The sequence below is a fragment of the Microtus pennsylvanicus genome, chromosome 2, assembly GCF_037038515.1.
Source record: "Microtus pennsylvanicus isolate mMicPen1 chromosome 2, mMicPen1.hap1, whole genome shotgun sequence".
In the NCBI taxonomy this organism is placed as follows: domain Eukaryota; kingdom Metazoa; phylum Chordata; class Mammalia; order Rodentia; family Cricetidae; genus Microtus; species Microtus pennsylvanicus.
Window position 1 is genome coordinate 152,187,737 of NC_134580.1, and position 20,075 is coordinate 152,207,811.

Genomic DNA, 20,075 nt, shown 5'->3' on the forward strand with positions numbered 1-20,075 from the left:
TCCTCAGCCTTAAACTCAAATCCTCGAGTTTGCAAGGAAAACGTTTTGCCAACTAAGCCTTTCCCCCAGGGTAGAGCTACCTTTAATACGGCTGCTTCTCCTTATAGCCTGCTTCCTGTTTCTCCCTACCCCAGGGCAGGGGCACTCTCTAGACTCTGCTGCACACCTCGGGAGGTCCAGAGCCTGCCCCACCCATTCAGGGCAGGATGTCCTCTTCTGAGGACTCCTTAGCAGCTCTGGAGAACCAGTATTGGGTAAAACTGACAGGTTTGTCCCCAGTAGTCCTGGGAACAGGCAATAGCTCAGCACAAACCAGCCTGCTGTCTTACAAGAACACTGTATGTAGAAGACAGCAGACCACCCGGTGGTGGTGGTGGCGCACACCTTTAATCCCAGCACTTCGGAAGCAGAGGTAAGCAGATCTCTGTGAGTTCAAGGCCAGCCTGATCTACAAGCACTAGTTCCAGGATAGGCTCCAAAGCTACAGAGAAACCCTGTCTTGAGAAACCAAAACCAAACAAAAAGACAGAAGACCAAGACCACCCCCAGTCCTTCTTGCTGAGCAGTGTCAGACACTGATGGGTTAGCAGGGCTCCATCCCTGTGCATCCTGAGGACCCCGCAGCATCAGATGCTGATGGGGTTAGCAGGGCTTCATCCCTGTGAGTCCTGAGGACCCCCACAGCATCAGATGCTGATGGGGTTAGCAGGGCTTCATCCCTGTGAGTCTTGAGGACCCAGCAGCATCCAACACTGATGGGGTTAGCAGGGCTCCATCCCCGTGAGTCCTGAGGACCCCCACAGCATCAGATGCTAATGGGGTTACCAGGGCTCCATCCCTGTGAGTCCTGAGGACCCCCACAGCATCAGATGGTAATGGGGTTACCAGGGCTCCATCCCTGCGAGTCCTGAGGACCCCCACAGCATCAGACACTGGGGGGTTAGCAGGGCTCCATCCCTGTGAGTCCTGAGAACCCCACAGCATCAGATGCTCAGAGGAGGCTGGACTGGAAGGTCATCCTGTACCCACACCGACTTCCAAATAGGCCCAGCTCCCTGGGCAGTCCCATTCACCGCTACACAAAACTCCCTAAGCTCAGTGATTGCAGAGGAGGGAGGAACCGGGATGGAACCCCCAGCAGGGGAGGATGAATGCCTTATTTGCCTCAAAGCCCGGTGGCAGTTGAGTGAGACGGATTCTGTACAAAAACAAAACAGTGTTCAGCCAGGAAACATTCAGTCTAACAAATGAACCAATTATGTCTTTGTGACAAAGTCATTATTGGAAGGAAGATGAGAAGTGGGGTGAAGGATTCAGAGTAAAGTGATCTCAGCCCAGGGAATACACCTTCCTTTGACCCCTTCTTTTGGGGTTCCTCCCCTATGTGGGGTACAGCCCCCCTATTTGCTACAGGCAGAAAATGTAGGGTTATGGGACTTGTCACAGACAGTAAAAGAGGTACCAGGCTACATCACCGAAAGGGACAACCCTCGCATGCCCAGCCAAGGCCCAGTGGTGAAGGATGCAAGATCATCATTATTAGCTGAGTTTTCTCTCAGGGGGTTTGGTCTGGATTCTGCATCTATCACCACGCCCTTACCGCAGCCCCGTTTACAGGCAGGTGCTTCCCAACTCAGTCTGCTAATCTTCATCCTTCAAGGGGAACCACCGTGTGCTGACTGGAGGCCGCTGCTGGCTCTGTGGAAAGTTAGCTCTGTAGCTCATCCCTGCGGGAATGCACCAGGGACGGGTGCTAAGACCTGCAGAGGCGATGAGCCCTAAGGGCTGTTCTCAGTGCCCAGCCCAGGTGGAGCCAGGCAGGTGGGGCAGTCAGGCTTGCTTCTGGCCCAGGTCTGGACTACTATACTTCGCATTAGGGAGGCCTTGAGAGCTGGGAGGCAGTGCTCCCTTAATTCACGAACACATAGAAAAATGTAAGCCTTACTGCCTCTCCTGCCTCAACAGGGAACCAATGTAGATGTTGAGTGTTCTGGTGGAGAGCTAGGAGAACAGTAGAAAAGAGGAGAAAAAAGAGAAAAAAAACTTTGCCGGGCGGGCAGTGGTGGCGCACGCCTTTACTCCCAGCACTCAGGAGGCAGAGGCAGGCGGATCTCTGTGAGTTCAAGGTTAGCCTGGTCTACAAGAGCTAGTTCCAGGACAGGCTCCAAAGCTACGGAGAAACCCTGTCTTGAAAAACCAAAACCAACCAAACAAACAAACAAACAAACAAAAACCCCTAGGTTTGATCCGTAGCCTCGCTCTACCAGCATTCAGAAGAGGGAGAAGGGAAAGCTACACATACCCTTCTTCTGACTCAGGATTCAGAAGGCTGAAGGACTAGCAGGCCCTGATAATGGCTCTGGGGCCATTGCACAGCTGCTGGGAGGGAATTCAAGGAAGGAAAGGTACATTATTTCAATAAAGGGATAAATATTCCTCCCATCTCTTTAGCAAAGCCTTAGGTGAATCTGCCTTCCAGAGGGGCGTTCCCTTCGCCAGGCGGTTGACCTGCCCAGCTGCAACAATTGTTAGAAGAGACAATGGTATGTTTCCACCCAAAGGAAACAACAGCTTTCTCTTAATGGGCCTTCCAAGCTACTGTAATTTCCCTTCCAGCCCTTATAACTAGGGTTTGCTATTGCTTTTTGTTTGTTATTTGTTTTTGAACAGAGAGAAACCTGAAGGGTCAGGCATGTAAGGGAAGCCGGGACCATCTTCTCACATGCTTGAGTTCCTGATCATGTGACTCAGCTGGCCTCCCCCAAGATCATTGTTTAGTCATCTCCTTCTTGGTTGAGGTCCTCAGGACCCAGGAGGTCCTGGTGTTTGCAGTACGTCTGTGTATGTGTGTCCGTGTGCATCTGTGTCTCTGTCCACAGTCTCCCCATATGTGCCTGAGATCCTGTGCACACAGCAGCTCCCAGAACACAGAGCCATTGTGCTGATGTCACTGAGCAACCAAGACGCCAGTAGCATGTACAGCACCTGCTGGGGACAAAACCACATAAAAAGATCCAACTTGCTTGTGTCTCAGAGAAATGGCCGCATGGATCGTCCCCTCCTACTCACAGCTGACCTTCACTCAGTTTCAATCGTGATAATTTGCCATCAACATTCAGCCCAGCCTGGCTGTGGATTTTCTCCTGCAGCTGCTATGGTCCGGGAGAATTTACAGACCGAGGCCTGAGTGCCTTGAAGTGGCCATTTCAGAGCCATCAAAGGAAACTCATCTAGCCTGCAGGAACAAGATTAACGGGGCAGAGACTGCTGCCCTGAAGGAGTTAGCTAGACGGCTGGATGTAGCCCATGCATTCCAATGCCTGGAACAAGGCTTCCTGCTGCTGCAATTAGCATCCAGGTCAATGGCAGAGCCTAGCAGAGGAGGCGGCGGCAGCAGCTTGGAGAATAGACCATTGACTCAGCCTGTCTAGTGGGTGCAGCACCTAGCTTCTAACTAAAGACAAGAAAACACCCCTTCCTCCTCTCCCCCATTTCTACTGCCCCTCTTCCTTCCCCTCCTGCGTCCCCCATCCTCCTCCTTCCCTCTTCTCTTTCTCTCCTCCTCCTCCTCTCCCCCACCTCCTCCTCCTTCTCTTATGTGCCCCAGCAAATTATGCTTGTCTCAGATGGACAGAGAGGGATGCTGGGAGGAGGCCCAGGTGCAGACGCTTACTCTGAATGCTACTGGAATAATACAAACCTCATTCTCTCTACACCTTGAATGTGCCTGACAAGGCATCCTAGTGAGGGTGACTGACGGCCCATGACATTCAGCAGAATGTGAATGAGGACGCCAAGTGCCTGCAGAAAGATGGATTTGTTCAGCGACATAGGTTCTGTGGGGACTTCTCTGAGGGAAGGAAGCCCCAGTTGTCAAAGAAAGGCGTCCAGAGGAGCCACTGGCCAGGGACATGGGTGTCGACGGGGACACATTTGGGGAGATTCGTGTACCTTCCACCATACCGTGTACGCAGCTGTAGGGGTGCCACCTTCAGAGACAGTGGAACAAAATGTCGGGCCTGGCAGCAGAAGGCTGGATTGGGCCACGAGAGAGTTCCTCCCTCTGCCTAGTATAGCCCATTCTTAGGGTTGTTTTAAACTGTTTTGGATGTGAAGTGAACGAGCCTAAGAGATTGTTTCTCACCTCAGAGTCCCTAGGAATAGGACGGGTTCTCAGTCGAGCACACCATTGGCCTTCGGCCCGTTGGCCATCCTAGAACTGGAAGCCATGGTCAGTTACGGTGGGGAGGACAGAAGACAGTGGCAGTTGTGTCCTGCTACTTCTAGATGGCTCTTGCTTCTCATGCTCAAACACAAGTTTTGGTTCCTCCTCTTGATCCTTCTTGCTCCTTCTGTACACTGGGCGCCGTTGTGGGAATATAGTCCCAACGGTTATATTAGTCCCCGTTTTTCTCAAGTGGACTGTGATGTGACCATCACTCAGTGTGTGTTCCACGGCCATAAGCATGAGTCTTTCAGGCAGGAGTCAGCAAGCTGGGACTCTGATCTACTATTGAAAGTGAAGTTTCATTGGCATGCAGCCCACGGTTCATTCACATGCTCGTGGATAGTTTGGACTGTGGTGACCAAGCTGAGCAGTTGTGACAGAGACCTCCCTCTGGCCTTTTAGGGCAGCTATCTGTGGGCTCCTGCTCCAGGACATGGGGGTGGATGGGAAAGGAGGGCCTCAGGGCGGGATTCAAATGGTTCCCATTGTCAGGTTAGGGACACAGATAACCTATGTCACCCTAACTCAGCCAGATTTCTTTGCTTTGTTGGCCCAACGGCAGGGCCCACAAAGGTTATCATGGGGCTTCTTACCCTCACGCTCAGCAAGAACCCAAGCCACGGCAGAACTGGAAAGTCAATGTGAAGCGACCCTGCCCGAGCGCTTGGGTTGTGGAGTCGGCACTGGGTTCTGAGATGCCCCACCACAAGGCTCTGTTACCAGGTCCAGCCACAGCCCTGGCCCCTCTCCACAGCTTCAGGTGATCTGGCCCATCCTCTCCGGCGAGGGGATGGCAGGAAGGAGTGAGGGGTCACTTGATGAGATCAACTCTGCCATCCTTCCTTTCCCAGCATCCTCTCCTACAGAGAGAAAATCCAAGAGTTTATACCCACAGCTCTCTGATTCACAGACGCTCCGGAGAGCATGAGTTGGCAGGCTGTGCCATTCATAAAGCAAAAAAGCTGCTCTGCTATTGTAAAGAAAAGCCTCATGCGGCTGTAAGGACAGACAATATAAAACCTAATGAGGTAATGGGACACAGAGAGAGCTTGTAGGCTGGGAGGGAAGGGCGCTCTATAACAGAGAAGTTCTTTTCTCCCCAGCCCCCTTCCCACCCAGTAGCATTTGAGCCACTGCTTACTGTTTAGTTTCCTCAGCTTCCAGTCTTCCGACTAGGAGCGCACGCGTGTGTGTGTGTGTGTGTGTGTGTGTGTGTGTGTGTGTGTGTGGTGTGAACGTGTGAGAGAGTGTGTGTGTTCGTGGGTGTGTAAATGTGTGTGAGAGAGTGTGTGAGTGTATGTGTGTGTAAGTGTATGTGAGAGAGTGTGTGCATGTGAGAGTGTATGAGTGTATGTGTGTAAGTATATAAGTATATGTGAGTGTGTGTGTGTTTGTGAGAACATGTGAGAGAGTGTGTGTGCTTGTGGGTGTAAGTGTGTGTGAGAGAGTGTGTGTGAGTATGTGTGCATGTGAGAGTGTATGAGTGTATGTAAGTATATGTGAGTATGTGAGTGTGTGTGTGTTTGTGAGAACATGTGAGAGAGAGTATGTGTTTGTGGGTGTAAGTGTGTGAGAGAGTGTGTGTGTTTGTGGGTGTAAGTGTGTGTGAGAGAGTGTGTGTGTGTGTGCATGTGAGAGTGTATGAGTGTATTGTGTAAGTATATGTGAGTGTGTGAGTGTGTGTGTGTTTGTGAGAACATGTGAGAGAGTGTGTGTTTGTGGGTGTAAGTGTGTGTGAGAGAGTGTGTGTGTTTGTGGGTGTAAGTGTGTGTGAGAGAGTGTGTGTGTTTGTGGGTGTAAGTGTGTGTGAGAGAGTGTGTGTGTTTGTGGGTGTAAGTGTGTGTGAGAGAGTGTGTGTGTTTGTGGGTGTAAGTGTGTCTGAGAGAGTGTGTGTGAGTGTGTGTGCATGTGAGAGTGTATGAGTGTATGTGTGTAAGTATATGTGAGTGTGTGAGTGTGTGTGTGTTTGTGAGAACATGTGTGAGAGAGTGTGTGTTTGTGGGTGTAAGTGTGTGTGAGAGAGTGTGTGTGTTTGTGGGTGTAAGTGTGTGTGAGAGAGTGTGTGTGTTTGTGGGTGTAAGTGTGTGTGAGAGAGTGTGTGTGTGTGCATGTGAGAGTGTATGAGTGTATTGTGTAAGTATATGTGTGTGTGTGTGTGTGTGTGTGGTGTGTGAACGTGTGAGAGTGTGTGTGTTCGTGGGTGTGTAAATGTGTGTGAGAGAGTGTGTGTGTTCGTGGGTGTGTAAATGTGTGTGAGAGAGTGTGTGAGTGTATGTGTGTGTAAGTGTATGTGAGAGAGTGTGTGTGAGTGTGTGTGCATGTGAGAGTGTATGAGTGTATTGTGTAAGTATATGTGAGTGTGTGTGTGTTTGTGAGAACATGTGAGAGAGAGTGTGTGTTTGTGGGTGTAAGTGTGTGTGAGAGAGTGTGTGTAAATGTGTGTGTATGTGTGAGTGTGTGTACATGGGTGTGGAGGCTAATGGTTGATGTCAGGTGTCTTCCTCTATCTCTGTCCACACTATTTTTTGAGATGGCCTTCCACTGAATCTAAGCTTACCAACTGGCCAGACAGCTGGCTAGCAAATCCCAATCTCCCCAGTCTCCACATCCCCAGTGTTAGGATTACAGACGTATGTCTGAAGGAAAATGGATGAGCGGTGGATGCGGGGAGAGAAGTGGGGAGGGACCTGGGTGGAGTAGAGGGAGGGGAGGCTGGCATTGGGTGTATTGTATGAGAAGAATAAAAAAAGCAAACACTTTGCTAACTAGCTGTCTCTCGAGCCATCTGCTGCCATTTCTAAGGAACATTCTCTTCTGCCTGCCCTCAGATACCCCATAGTCCTACCCAGCAGAAAGCTGGCTAGAGGCAGAGTGTCCCCCAGCCAGAGGTGACACAGAGCCTGGTCACCCAGGAAAAGTCCAGAGCCTAGTTTTGCACAATAAGGACTCCTGTCCTTATTGGAGAGTCGTCTGACACACCTGAGGCTCTGTGTGGGGGAACGAAAGGGAAAGGCGTCTACCAACCTCTGCCCTCACACTGGCCATCTCTAAATCCTCTTCCTGTGGGCAAGGACACCCCCTCTATGTTTGCTATAATCGGATTTACTGAGCAGGGACAGGGCTCTAATCCCATTGAGACGCCATTGTTGAAGAGCCAGATGTCCGTGGGGAAGTGTGGTGGCCGGCTTTGGCAAAGGGTGGTAATCAGCAACTGGGAGGAGCAGGCAGGGTATTTGCCGCACCACCCACACAATTACACGGCAAGAAAGCACACAGCAAATTGTGGGGCTGGAGATTCAGCTGCCACCAGAATGCGATGACATGGCAGCTAGTGCACAGGGCAGGGGCTGCATCCTGTGTGCCTCACACAAAATGTATGCTCTGAGATGGACTGTATATCCTGCTTACAGCCACTGAACCCCAGCAGATGGCCTCGTCCCAGCCTTGCAAAGCCTCCCTCCCAAGCTCAGCTGAAAGCCCTGTATGATCACTGGAATTAGGAGGCTACTGTCCACGAGTCCCAGGCTTTCCTGGCATGGAACAGAGAACTTTCTTGGATGGCTCAACCTTTGTCAAGGGCTCTCAATGTACTGGGCTGAGCACTTGGCCCGAGGCTTAATCCTTCAGTGTCAAATTAGCACCCTGCATCTTAGGAAAATGCAAACAAAAGGCATATCAGCAAAACTGATTGAATTGGCCTGGGCTTTTGAAGTAGGGATACAGAATGTTGCATCTTAGCAGGTGGAAGCTGCTTTTCAGGACACGGTTACCCATCAGAGGAGATGCTACTGTCTTAGCTGATGTGGACAGAGTCGTAGACTCAGTTCAGCTGTGCGTAGCTTTCCTGGATGCAGGCATAAAGTGAGCCTAATTCACAAACTGGGGCCTTTCCTGCCGCACTGTTGGGTATGGAAGAGGGGTGTGAGTCCAGCCGTACCCAGCCCACCTACTCTGGACTGTGCTGCCACTGAGGAGGGGTGTGAGTCCAGCCGTACCCAGCCCACCTACTCTGGTCTGTCCTGCCACTGAACTTATTGGGGATCTCAGAGTCATTTGTTGCTGCTTAGTGGATGCCCCACCGATCTGAACGTTCTAATGGGCTTTTTGGCTGACATGTATTGAAGGCGTGGCAGATAGACGGCAGTCCTCCATGCCCCGAAGTCTCTATACAGGTGGTTTGGGGCCAGTTTGAGAGGGGATGGAAACACTGAAGCATCCTGTCACCTGTTTCTGTCCCCCGTCCTGTAAGCAAGCCTCACACCACCAGCTGTGCTGAGAGTTCTGGACCCAGGCTGCCCTGCACCTATGCTGCTGTGCTAAGCCCTCCCCAGACCGTAGGGTCTGGCACAGGTGGGCAAGGGCGGAGCTGTTGAGAAGGCCATTTCCTAATCCAATTGAGGCCTCTGGGCTGAGTTAGTGGTCTCCCGACAGCCAAACTGGTGCCAGGCTTGCAACACTGCCAGGCACTGGCAGGATGTGGACGTTCAAGGTTTTCTGTTGCTAAGTCCACAACCAGGCAGCAGCCTCTGGACAGCAGGAGGGAAGAGTCTGCCTCTCACATGAAAGGTGGCCAGTACACAGAGAGGTGGGAGGGTGGTATGTACCATCTGCGGGTAGCAGAGAGGCAATGATGTCCTGCCCACATGCTGGTCAGAAGCCCTCTTGGCATAGGTAGGTACTGCCTGTGGTCCTGACTCCCCATCGAGGACTTAAGAACTACCCCACAAATCTCCCAATTAGATTCTGTCTGGGTCCAGCCTCTTCCAGTAATCACAAACCAGAAAAAGTACAGGGGCCCAATAGTGGAGTGGGGGCAACGTAAGGAAGCAAAATAGAAGCTTCCTGATAAATTCCCAAGGATTCCCAGCCTTTGTACTGAACACTCCCTAGTCTGGCTGCCGCCCAGAGAGGTACAACCTGAAAAGTGGGGGGCTGGGCTCAGCACACTCACTCATGAAGGAAGAACCTGTATTTTATCTGCCTGGGATCTGGTCTGACTCTTTGTCTCCCTTCTGAGCTGCCTCAATTTCTAGTCCTGGTATACTCAGAACTTTGTGTCAAAGCCACCACTCCCAGACACCTGTAAGGGTGACAGGGGTTCGAGTGGAGGCCGAGACAACGTGGCATCCTAGGCTGCCACTCTTTGTGACATCCAGAAGCAGCTGCTCCAACAATTTCCTTACACCTTAAGCTCTCTCCTCGCTGTTAGCTACTTGACTAGAACCTGGCTCTCAAGCATCCTGCAGGGGCTCCTAGATGATGCTTTGTCTTCTCCCACAATCCTGCTCTGAGAGCAAGCGCCTCATACTCACTCTCGCTCCCGTGGAATTCTGGGATGTGTCACTTTAAGAGACCCCCCCATCCTCTAGTTTTCTGGGCCCCAGCTGCCTACCTGTGAAATGAGAATAGACCCACCGATACAGGCTTCTTTTGTCCCTAATATTTCCTAGATCTGGGAATAAAGGATGGCTTTGGTGTGACGTGGGGTCTCTTGTTCACATCAGGCACCAGACATGTCCAGTGTGTAGGGTAAGACAGATATTTCAGGTCCAGTTCAGAAAGGACACCTGAAGCTTGTTCTACCAGCCCTCGTCTAGGTTGGTTGGGTTTTCTGCAGTGCCAAGCTATGCCTTAGAGGAACTTGGGGAGCCACCATGTTTCCCCTTGTTTCCTTGTACTCTCTCTCCCCATAAACTGCTATCTTCTGATACCTGGGGGTCAACCAGTGCCCCAAGGAGCAGATGCATGGGGACTGGCCAGCTGTCTCTGCGGCGGGCATTTGAGTCATTCTGTCTTTGTTATTTCAAACAAGGCTGTGCTGACAACTTGGTAGCCGGTCCTCAGTGTGCAGGCCTGGACTCACCATCCCTGGTCAGTGTTTCTCTTCTGCCATCTTTTTTATTCTGCCTCCCTCCTTCTCCACAAAAATACAGATTTAGGCAGGGCAGTGGCTGGGTTACCCCTATTCCTCTCAGAAACCATCCTAGCTTCCTGACAAGAGACCTCAGCTTGCTTCTTTTTCCCACCCTGATGGTAATTCTGGTGCTACCATCCAATGGTGGGGGGCACTTCTGCTCACTCTTCCAATAACAAACCTTATACCTGGAGTGACTAGAACCTGCTCCAGGTCACAGCTGCCATAGGCCATAGGACTCCTGTCTGTCTAAGGTTCAAGTCTAGACCCCATCCTGCAGCAGCCCCCACCTCCCCTGTGTTCTGCCACTCTCTGGAGCCCCTCCCCCATGCTGAGGCATTTCCAATCCAGAGCTGAGTGGGATAGTAACAGCCCAGGTTCCCTGGGTGGAAGAGAAGGCAAGGACACCAGAGACTGACGTGCCCTTGTGTCCACTGTCCTCCCCAGGGTCCCAACTCCAGCTTTGTAAGCATGACCACTAAGGTGGTGGCACAGGGTGGCCCAGCACCTAGCTGCCCTTAGGACCCTAAGGGCAGGTCCTGCCACCCATGGGAGTTAGTACATATGTCTAAAACATAAAGAGAAAAGCAAAGACAGAGATACCAGGACAGACAGACACACGGAAGGGAGGCAGCAACAGGGTGGGGGAACAGGCAACAGAGACGCTGTATGACCGTATGCATGTGCCGCACCTCCCCAAGACCAGTAGCACTGAGTCTGGCCTCTCCCCAGCACTCCACAGTCCAGCTGAGACGAGACAGCTCTTCCCACAGCGGGTACTAGCAGCTCTGCCTCTCCTGCTATTGGCTGTGTCTTCCCCACTGCTCAGAATCCTAAAACAGGGTGGTCTTGGGTCAGTCCCTGACTCGTCCCCAGGACACTCAGTGCCACATTGAAAGATGCCGTGGGTGCTTCCGGTTAGGTGGGATGGCAAGGAGGCATCCTGCTGTGAACTCAGCATGACCCTCAAGCTGGCTGAGGCCATAAATGTTCCTCAAGGCTATCCTGTGTGGACAGGGCTGGGATGCCCATGTAAGTTGGAGGCAGACAGCTGGGGCCACACCTGGTAAGGGTCAGAAAAGGGCTCAGCTTGGGAGCCTTAGGGTTAGGAGCCTGGGGACCAACAGGGGCCTAGAGCCAATACCTGTCTTGCTGCTCTGCTCTGACTCTGTCCAGTCCCAGAGGTAGCGAGCTGTCTGCTGCCTGTGTTCAGCGAGGTGTGGTATTTTAAATGTTTTGACATTTTAAATCTGTGTTGGCTACATTCCGTGTGTTTAATTCCACCATGACTCACCAGGAATTGAGTCAGTGTGTCTCCTGGGATGGGGCGCAGCTGGGTCCAGAGCAAGCCGAGAACTTCTTGCCTACCCTCCATGGGCTTCCAGTGGACGGAGATAAGCACACGGCAGAAGTAGGTCTGGCTCCTGACGCTGGGGGTGGGGGGGTGGGGGGTGGACAGACCCTCTGTTCTCAAGGTCAGCTTGGGGAGGGGACACAGGGTCCAAGAGGGAGGGGGTGCTGACCGAGAACATGCAGAAATACCTTCCCTTGAATGGTTTGTACCCTGACTGTTGAATAGAGCTTTATTAAAGTAGCAACTTGGACTGCTTCTTCCCAGCCCCTCCCAGTGATGGTCTGTGGCTACCTGGGAGTAGAGGCAAAGCCTTCCAGATGCTGCAACCAAATCCAAAAGAGACATGGGGAGTCCCGCCAATTCCAGCACTCTGGGTGGCCACTCCCCTCATTTCCAGGGTCTAGTCACGGTTGTCCTCACCACAAGCCAGGAGCCTTGCAAGTCACAAGCCTTGTGCTGACCATGTTCTCTGTGTGTTTCCATTAAGACATGTCCACATTTGTGTGGTTTTGCTCCAAAAGCTGACTGGACATTGCTGAAGAAGTCAGGTTGAACTCACACAGGCCAGGAAATAAATCCATGTCCAGCCTCTTCTGAGTCCACAAGAACCACAGACTCGGTTTCCCCAAATGTAGAGTGTGTAGAAAGCCTGGACCGATGAGCAGGGCTGTGCTTCTCCAGACTGCTGAGAGGCACCCGGTGGGTGAGAAAATGTATGGAAGCATCAGTGTGAACTGTCTGCACGCCGAGTGGGAGCCAAGGGCTCAGCCTCACTGAACAGACCACGCCATGGTCTGGAGTCCTGGGCATGATATCCTCCGACCCAGGATCCAGAGCTTGGACCTCGTCAGAACACGCAGGGTTTACCCAGCCCCAGAAACAGAGGCTGTGTTGATCATTTCCAAGCAGATGGGCGTGGGAGCTGAGCCTGATCCAGAGGAGGACCTGATCCGGTGGGCAGGCTAATGGGCCCGGCCTCCCTAACGTGTGAAGTACCTCCCAACCCCAGCTCTGAGCACACCAGCATGATAGCCTCCAGGTCTGGTGGGTAAGCAAGGCCCGCGTCTAGGACTAACGGCTGCCTCTCGCTCTCCGCAGGTTAACACCTTCATGTCCTTTGTGTTCCCCATGCTGGTCATCTCCGTTCTCAACACTGTGATTGCCAACAAACTGACCGTCATGGTGCACCAGGCCAACGAGCAAGGCCGGGTGTGCACCATGGGCGCCCAGAACAGCTTACAGCACAGCACGTTCAACATGTCCGTCGAACCTGGACGTGTCCAGGCCCTACGCCACGGAGTCCTCGTCTTACGTACGTAACCTCAGACCCTGGGGAGTAGACAGTGCTCTCGGGCTCAGTGTGGGGCTCGACCCAATGGGATAGAATGTGGGTCCAGGTTCGCCAGCGGCACCCTGCCATCTTCACCCCCTCATGCCTTCGCTCAATCAACCAGAGGCTGGGTGCCAACTCTGAGCTTGAAGTCTTGTTCCAGCTTTCTCGCTGGCAATCAAGGCTCTTTCAAGCACGCGATCGCACCCCAGGCATGAGCACAAGTGAAGTCACATGACCAGACCTGGCAGTTGGGGGCCTCAACATCTTGCTATACAGGACTAGGAAGTCCTGGTAGCAGAGTTATAGGCAGAGGGCTTGCCAAGCAAATGCCGGCTGGCCAGGCAGGACTTGGCAAACAAGGCTGAGCAGAGTGGGTAGGCCTGAATCCTGCAGCTGATGCAACCTCAGGAAATGGTCATCAGGTATGATGGATGAGAAAGACGCAGGACAAAAGTCTTTGTTCTCCAGACCCATGTCTTGCATGTTTCTATGGCTGTGGCTCCTTGCTGGTCTTGTCCTTTTGCTATTCAGGCTGCTCACCAGTAGCTCTTGGTGCAGTCTCAGAGCAAACCCACGGCGGCCAGCACCTCAGAGCCCTGTGGCAATCCTCACTGATGTCCTTATCTATACCCAAACACAGTAACTGTGAGAAGAGTTCCTCCCAAGGACACTGATAGAGCCCAGAGTCACCTCCTCATGTCTGCACTAACCTAATGGTCCTCAGCATAACTGGAAGAGATCTTACATTGCTGTCTGGCTGTCCAGCTATTCCATCCTTCTGATCACACCCACCAGGAGCTAACTCACCCAGGGCAGACATCAGGACTGAAGGGAAGACAACTATTAAGCACCCTCTAGGACCCCAAGGTGTCCCAACTCTGCTTCCATTAACTTTGGGGGTCTGCACCCTCAGTGGAACAAAACTGAAAACCTTGAAAGCTCACGTTGTATAGATAAGGATACTGAGGCCAAAGCCTCTCTCCACCTGAGTGACTAAATATCAGGTCAAGTGCAGGGCCATCCTGATGCTCAGACCGCTGTGTTGCTTCTCAGGGTCCCACATCCTCTGCTCTCAGGGAGTTTTCCCAAGTACAATTTTGTTTTTTTAATTTTATGCCAAAAATGCATAGCATAAAATATTCTACCATAATCATTGTGAGGTGCCCAGTCTGGGACATTAAGCAATAATTGCTCCCCACTATCTCTGTGTAGAACTCTTCATCTGCCCGCCAGCCCATCCTATGAGTCTGACTCCTGGAGGAGCCTTGTATGCACAGAATCATACAAGAATTAATTATGTGTCTCCATATACAAAACATATTTCAAGCTTGTCTGTGCTGGAGCATATGTTAGATCAGAATCTCCTGCCTATTTAATGCTGAATAATATTCCATGGTGCAGTGCTCACTTCACGTTTCAGGAACACACATCATGACCAGAGACTGGCGAGACAGCAGCTCCACCTGTCTGTCCCCAGGCTCCCGATCTCTTCCACTTCTGTGATTGGCTAGGGATGATGCTATTGTAAGCGTGGAGTGCAAGTATTTCTTTTCAGTCCTTTCAAGGCAATTCCCAGAAACGGGGCTGTTGGGTCATGTGCTAACTGTTGTTCTATTTTCTTTAATTGCTGTTTTTCACAGTGGCTGCAACACTTAGCACCCTTGCATCTGTTTGGCTGCTCTGTGTGTGTTTGCTTTGTATGTGTACGTGTGTATGGAAGCCAGAGGTTGACAGCGGTTGTCTTCCTCTTTTGCGCTCTGCCTTCTCTTTTAAGATGGCTTCTCTCACTGAACCTGGAACGCGCTGATTCAGCTGCATGAGCTTGCCTGTGAGCTCTAGGTATCTACATGTCTCTGCATGGGGCTGCAGTCTCGTAGCGCTGGGTTACAGACACGCGCTGCTGCACCAGCTGTTTTTTTTTTTTACTACAAAAAAAGAAAGAAAAAAGAAAAGGAAGAAAAAGGTCCGTGAGCTCAGAATGTCATCTCTGTCTCTTGTGGCTCTCTCCACATTTCCGAGACCGATGACTCTGTCTTACAGGTGCCGTGGTCATCGCCTTTGTGGTCTGCTGGTTGCCTTACCATGTACGGCGCCTCATGTTCTGCTATATCTCGGATGAGCAGTGGACTACGTGAGTGATTGGTCTATAGCACATGGGAGCAGGGCTGCATGAGCCCCACAGCTCACGAGCCAGTCTGGAATGAGGTGGAGCTGTTGTGAGCTTATGGCTCCAGGGAGGATGGTTGGATGAGGATGACCGTAGCCAAGAGGTCAGAGGAGGCAGCAGATCTTCAACGTCATGCCTGGGACATTTGGGTCAGACCTAAAGGTCCTTGGGGCCACAGCCATCCAGAGTTGGCCTTGAGACTCACACAGAGTTCTGTGTGACTTGTCACAACAGGAGGAAAAGGGGCAAAGATAGGGGAGACAGACAGGTTCAGCTCCCACCCCAAGCCACTTGTGAATGTTGTTAACTGGGCAACTCATGGGAGACTTGGTGTCCAGGTTCTTAGAGGAGGCTGGTCAGAGACCCCGCTGCTAACCCTGAGCCAGGCTCCCAGAGAGAAAGCAGGTAGTCAGCAAGAACCAAAGAGTCAACTTCTGGTTAGAGTAGTCCTGAGGGCCGGCCCAGATGCCATCTAAGGACCAGTCACTCTGGAGGCCTGCTCTGTGAACCCTTTCTGTACCCAGAACCGGGAAACCAGATATATGAGTAACAGCGTCTTCGGGGCAATAGGCACAGGAACAGCCCTGTGAAAGTTTCTGGAGCTTAGGGATGCCTGGGGATAGGGAGATTAAACCCTCATGAGTGGACACAACACACGCAAGCATCAGCAGCCTTAGTGGTTCCTGTCTTTGTGATATGGTCAGGGATCAGTGGGCCCTGAAGCCTTAGGACAAAGAGCTTCTAAATAGGACTTCACGGGCAATTAAGATGTGTTACTGAGAGAAGTGGGGGCAAAGTAGAGAGGCCATGCCCAAGGGGGGCTGTGGTCAAAGCCAGATCAACCGGATTCCCCGGGAGTCCCAGGCCACCATACCATAGCTCATGCCTGGATGTGTACATACCAAGGGCTTTCCCCCCGCAGGTTCCTCTTCGACTTCTACCACTACTTCTACATGCTGACCAACGCCCTCTTCTACATCAGCTCGGCCATCAACCCCATCCTCTACAACCTGGTCTCTGCCAACTTCCGCCAGGTCTTCCTGTCCACGCTGGCCTGCCTGTGTCCCGGTTGGCGGCGCCGAAAGAAGAGGCCAACGTTCTCCAGGAAGCCGAACAGCATGTCCAGCAACCATGCCTTCTCTACCAGCGCCACGCGGGAGACCATGTACTAGGCCCTGAGGAGGTCGGGAGGGAGCCTCAGCTTGTGGGCCTCCCAGGCCTTTGTGGGGTTCACCAGTCTAAACCATGCCCGTGAGGCTGGGGCTCCCCTCCACCTGGAGGCTTCTTTCTTTACACTTTCTCTTTCCTTTCTTCCTCTGCTCCCCTCCTCCCCAGTCCTCTATTCCTGCTCTCTGTCCCTCTCCTACCTCTGATTTAAAAACAAGAACAGAGAGACCCTCCAAAGGTCTCTAACAAGAAGAAACTAGCACTCACCAAGGACAGCCTCCTTTGTTGCCAGACTAATGGATGCTTAGAAAGAAGAAATGAAAGCAACGCATTGGGACCCAGCTCTTGGGTAGAGGGGATGCTCTAATCATAACTGCACCTTGTAGCTGCACCAGCTGGGCCAGACACCCACTGAAGCTGGACTTGGGCTCAAAGTCCACAGGCATAGGCTCCATCTCAGCTTCCTATGCCTCTGCTCCTGCCCTGGTCCTGCAGGTCCTGTGACTCTCTCCGAGTCTCATGTCCAGACCCTTCCTGGGCAGCTGAAAGCTGAGAGGACCCACGCCTCTGTCTCCACCCTGGACAGCTATGGCCCACTAAAGAGACCAAGTTCTCACATGCTCAGAAAGGACAAAAGGCTGACCTGGACTCATACAGACCTGGGCTCCCTCTTCTTTAGGCCCATCCTCACCCAGGACAATCTTCAAGTGCCTTGCAGGGATATCTGCACTGGGGCCTTGACCTTTTGGATCTGCAGAGGGCTGGCAGATATGTGGGGCCCAGTCTCCCCTGTCCAGGTGATTTTGTTGGGGAGATACATAGTCCTGTGTCTCTTAGACAGCTGTGTAGACTAGGGTCTGGCAGCTGCTGGCTTCAGGACAGGACTCCTGAGAAGGGCACTGAGCCAGGTCCTCAGCAAGTTGCCAGTGTCTGAGACTTTGCAGGTAAGGGGAGGCCAGTGCCCCAGCATCCAGCTGGCCAGCAGCCCCGGACTGAGACATATGCCAATTTGTTACCAGCTGCCAAGCAGCCGCCCTGGCCCAGGTTCTGGGCGCCCGGAAAAGCAGGCACCCTTCATCTCTGGGAGCTGTCTCCAAATAAGACAGAACCATCGAGCCTCCAGCCAAGAAAGTTGGCTGAGCGCTTGGAGACAGTCCCAGGATGCCCTGGACCAGCAAGGGAGGAGTAGCAGGAGGGCCAGAGAACTAAGCTCAGCCTTTTGCAAAAAGAGTCTTGGACCTCACTGTCCTGAAGAGAAATGAACAAATGGGCAGTTGGCCAGTGAGAATAGCACTGCCTTGGGTCATGACCCAGGGCTAGCCTTCACTCCCTCTGGGCTATAAAACCACAGGTTGAATATTGGGGTGTCTGTGATCACCCAGATATAGCCACTGTGCTACCTGAACCCCACAAAACACCTCTGCCAATAAAATGACCCTTCAGGTCATCAAAGGCAGGGCCTGGCTGACACCAGGAAGATGTGATCAGCCCAGAGGGGTCCTCTCCATCCAAGAACTGTCTACACAGGAGCCCTCGCAGCCAGTGAGTGGGTCACAAGCCAGTGCTTCTTCATGAGGATATGGACGTATACCCTGACCAGGCAGTCCAGCCCCAAGCCCCCATCCTGGGTTCCCAGACCTTGGGCAAGCCTTTTTTCTGAGCCTCAATTTTCTCATCTCAGCTGACTGGGACTGTCTTGAAGGACCCAGCCTAGACTAAACAGAAGTGAGAAGCCCCCAGGCTGGATAGAGCCAATGCCCTATTACACAACCTCCCAGAAGTGCTGTGGCTGTTACCAGAAGTCCTTGCTGCAGTCTTTGGCCCTCTTGTCTGTGTGCTTGATGTAGTTAGGGACATATGTCCATGCCCTACCAGACACACCTATGACCTCGGCTTGGTATTCTCAGCTCTGGGCCAAGTCAGGGCGGAAATAGCTCTGGAGGCTGACCTTAGTGTCCTGGGTCACAAGTCCAGAGTCTCATGAGCCCAGTTAGTGATGTAGACACAGGTCATGTGCCCTCAAACATCCACCAGAATACCCCCACCCCCACTCTTCCCCATGTGTCCCCCATAAAGAATAAAGGAAACTGTGGACACCCGGTTTGGGCCTTGTGTATGCTTCCATTCACACACCCGTCCGTTCATTGAGGCGGGCAGAGCTGATGCAATGTATGGGCTGCATCTGCCTCTTATAAGCTATGGGTGGGGTCATAGCTCCTAAAAACTGAAAGGGTCCTGGCCACTTCCATGACCACCTTCCGAAAGACTTAAAAGTCCCCCTCACACACCTGCTGCCCGACCACCTCCCTGCCCACCTTCCTGGAGAGTTAAAAGTCCCCCTCACACTCCTGCTGCCCGACCACCTCCCTGCCCACCTTCCTGGAGAGTTAAAAGTCCCCTGACACTTTACACCTGTTCTCAGCAGACATAGCTCCACAGAGAGCTGAATGATGGCTGCTTTTGAACTCTGGTTAAACTTTAAAAAAATAAAATATTGGAATTTTAGACAATATAATTTTCCTCCGAGTTGAGACGTCTCCATCCAGAGTGAGGGAAGATGAGCAATGCTTCCGGCTTTCACTCAAATGTCAAGTGGTCCAAGCTGAGCAGATCTGCACTCAGAAGAGATGACAACGTGACGACGGCGATGATGTCGACCGTGAACACTTTCCAGTCCTATCTCAGAAAAGGAGACTCAGCTAAGCCAACGGGACCTCAGAAGCCGCCAGCGTCCCCATCCACCTGGCTCTTTGGACCCTCTGTACCGCCTGCGCTATCACTAGCCTGCCTGGATTCTCTCGGCCTTGGGATTACAATCTGTTCTACTTGGTTTACTATTGCTGCGATGAAACACCACGACCAAAGGCAACTTGGGGAGAAAGGGGTTTTCACTCACAATTCCATATAATGATTCATCATCAAAAGCAGTCAGGGCAGGAACTCACGCAGTACAGGAACCTGGGGGTGGGAACTGATGCAGAGGCCATGGAGGGGTGCTGCTTACTGGCTTGCTCCCCATGGCTTGCTCTGCCTGCTTTCTTACAGAACCCAGGGCCACCAGCTCAGGGGTGACCCCACCCACAATGGGCTGAGTTCTCCCCCATTGGTCACTAATTAAGAAAATGCCTGCAGGCTTGCCCAAAGCCTGATCTTATGCAGGCTTTTTCTCAATCGAGGTTTCCTCCTCTCAGATGACTATAGTTCATGTCAAGTTGGCATAAATCTAGCCAGCCCATAATTCCACACAGTGTTTTCTGTCACACAGGTACAACCCTGAAGCTGCCTTTTCACCTGTCTGGCTCTCTCCATCTTCCTGCTTCTTGAGGAGAGGGAAAAGTTGCCTTCTTCCTAGGTTGAGCATCATGGGAGACCAGTGGCGTGACAGGTACCCAAAGACAGGTAGAGATGAGACTTGTGCCCACTTGCTTAAATATTGAATGGGGAAGTAGTTATAAGCATGTATGTCAGGGTACACGCACACATGCACACACACACACACACGCCACACACACACGCACACTCACACACACACGCACACACGCACACACACACCACACACACGCACGCACACTCACACACACGCCACACACACGCACACACACACCACACGCATGCACACATACACACATGCACGCATGCACGCACACACACACACACACACACACACACACACGCACGCACGCACGCACACCACACACTTTAAGTGAATGAAGACTCAGGGCCACCAGCTTTGGAGCCACCCTGCCCAGAACCCAGAGAGACGCTTTCTGGGCTGGGGTATACCCTGCCTCATCTCTTTTCCACCCCCACTTCTGATCCTTCTGCCACAGTCAGGGGCTCACACTCCAGCCCTGCCTACTATGAAGTTCTTCTGACAGATGTGAGAAAAGGTCTCCAACAGAGCGACCAAGA

The 20,075-nt window shown here is 52.2% G+C and overlaps 1 protein-coding gene across 1 annotated transcript in view; it reads left to right on the forward strand.

Moving 5' to 3' along the window:
* The window catches only part of Ntsr1 (neurotensin receptor 1), a 43,354-nt gene extending 25,089 nt beyond the window's left edge, over positions 1 to 18,265 (forward strand). The window contains exons 2-4 of the mRNA XM_075963321.1: positions 12,595 to 12,808; positions 14,870 to 14,960; positions 15,919 to 18,265. Of these exons, the coding sequence (XP_075819436.1) occupies positions 12,595 to 12,808; positions 14,870 to 14,960; positions 15,919 to 16,168 (555 nt within the window). The 3' untranslated portion in view covers positions 16,169 to 18,265. The remainder of the gene's footprint in view (positions 1 to 12,594; positions 12,809 to 14,869; positions 14,961 to 15,918) is intronic.
* The last annotated feature ends 1,810 nt before the right edge of the window (positions 18,266 to 20,075 follow it).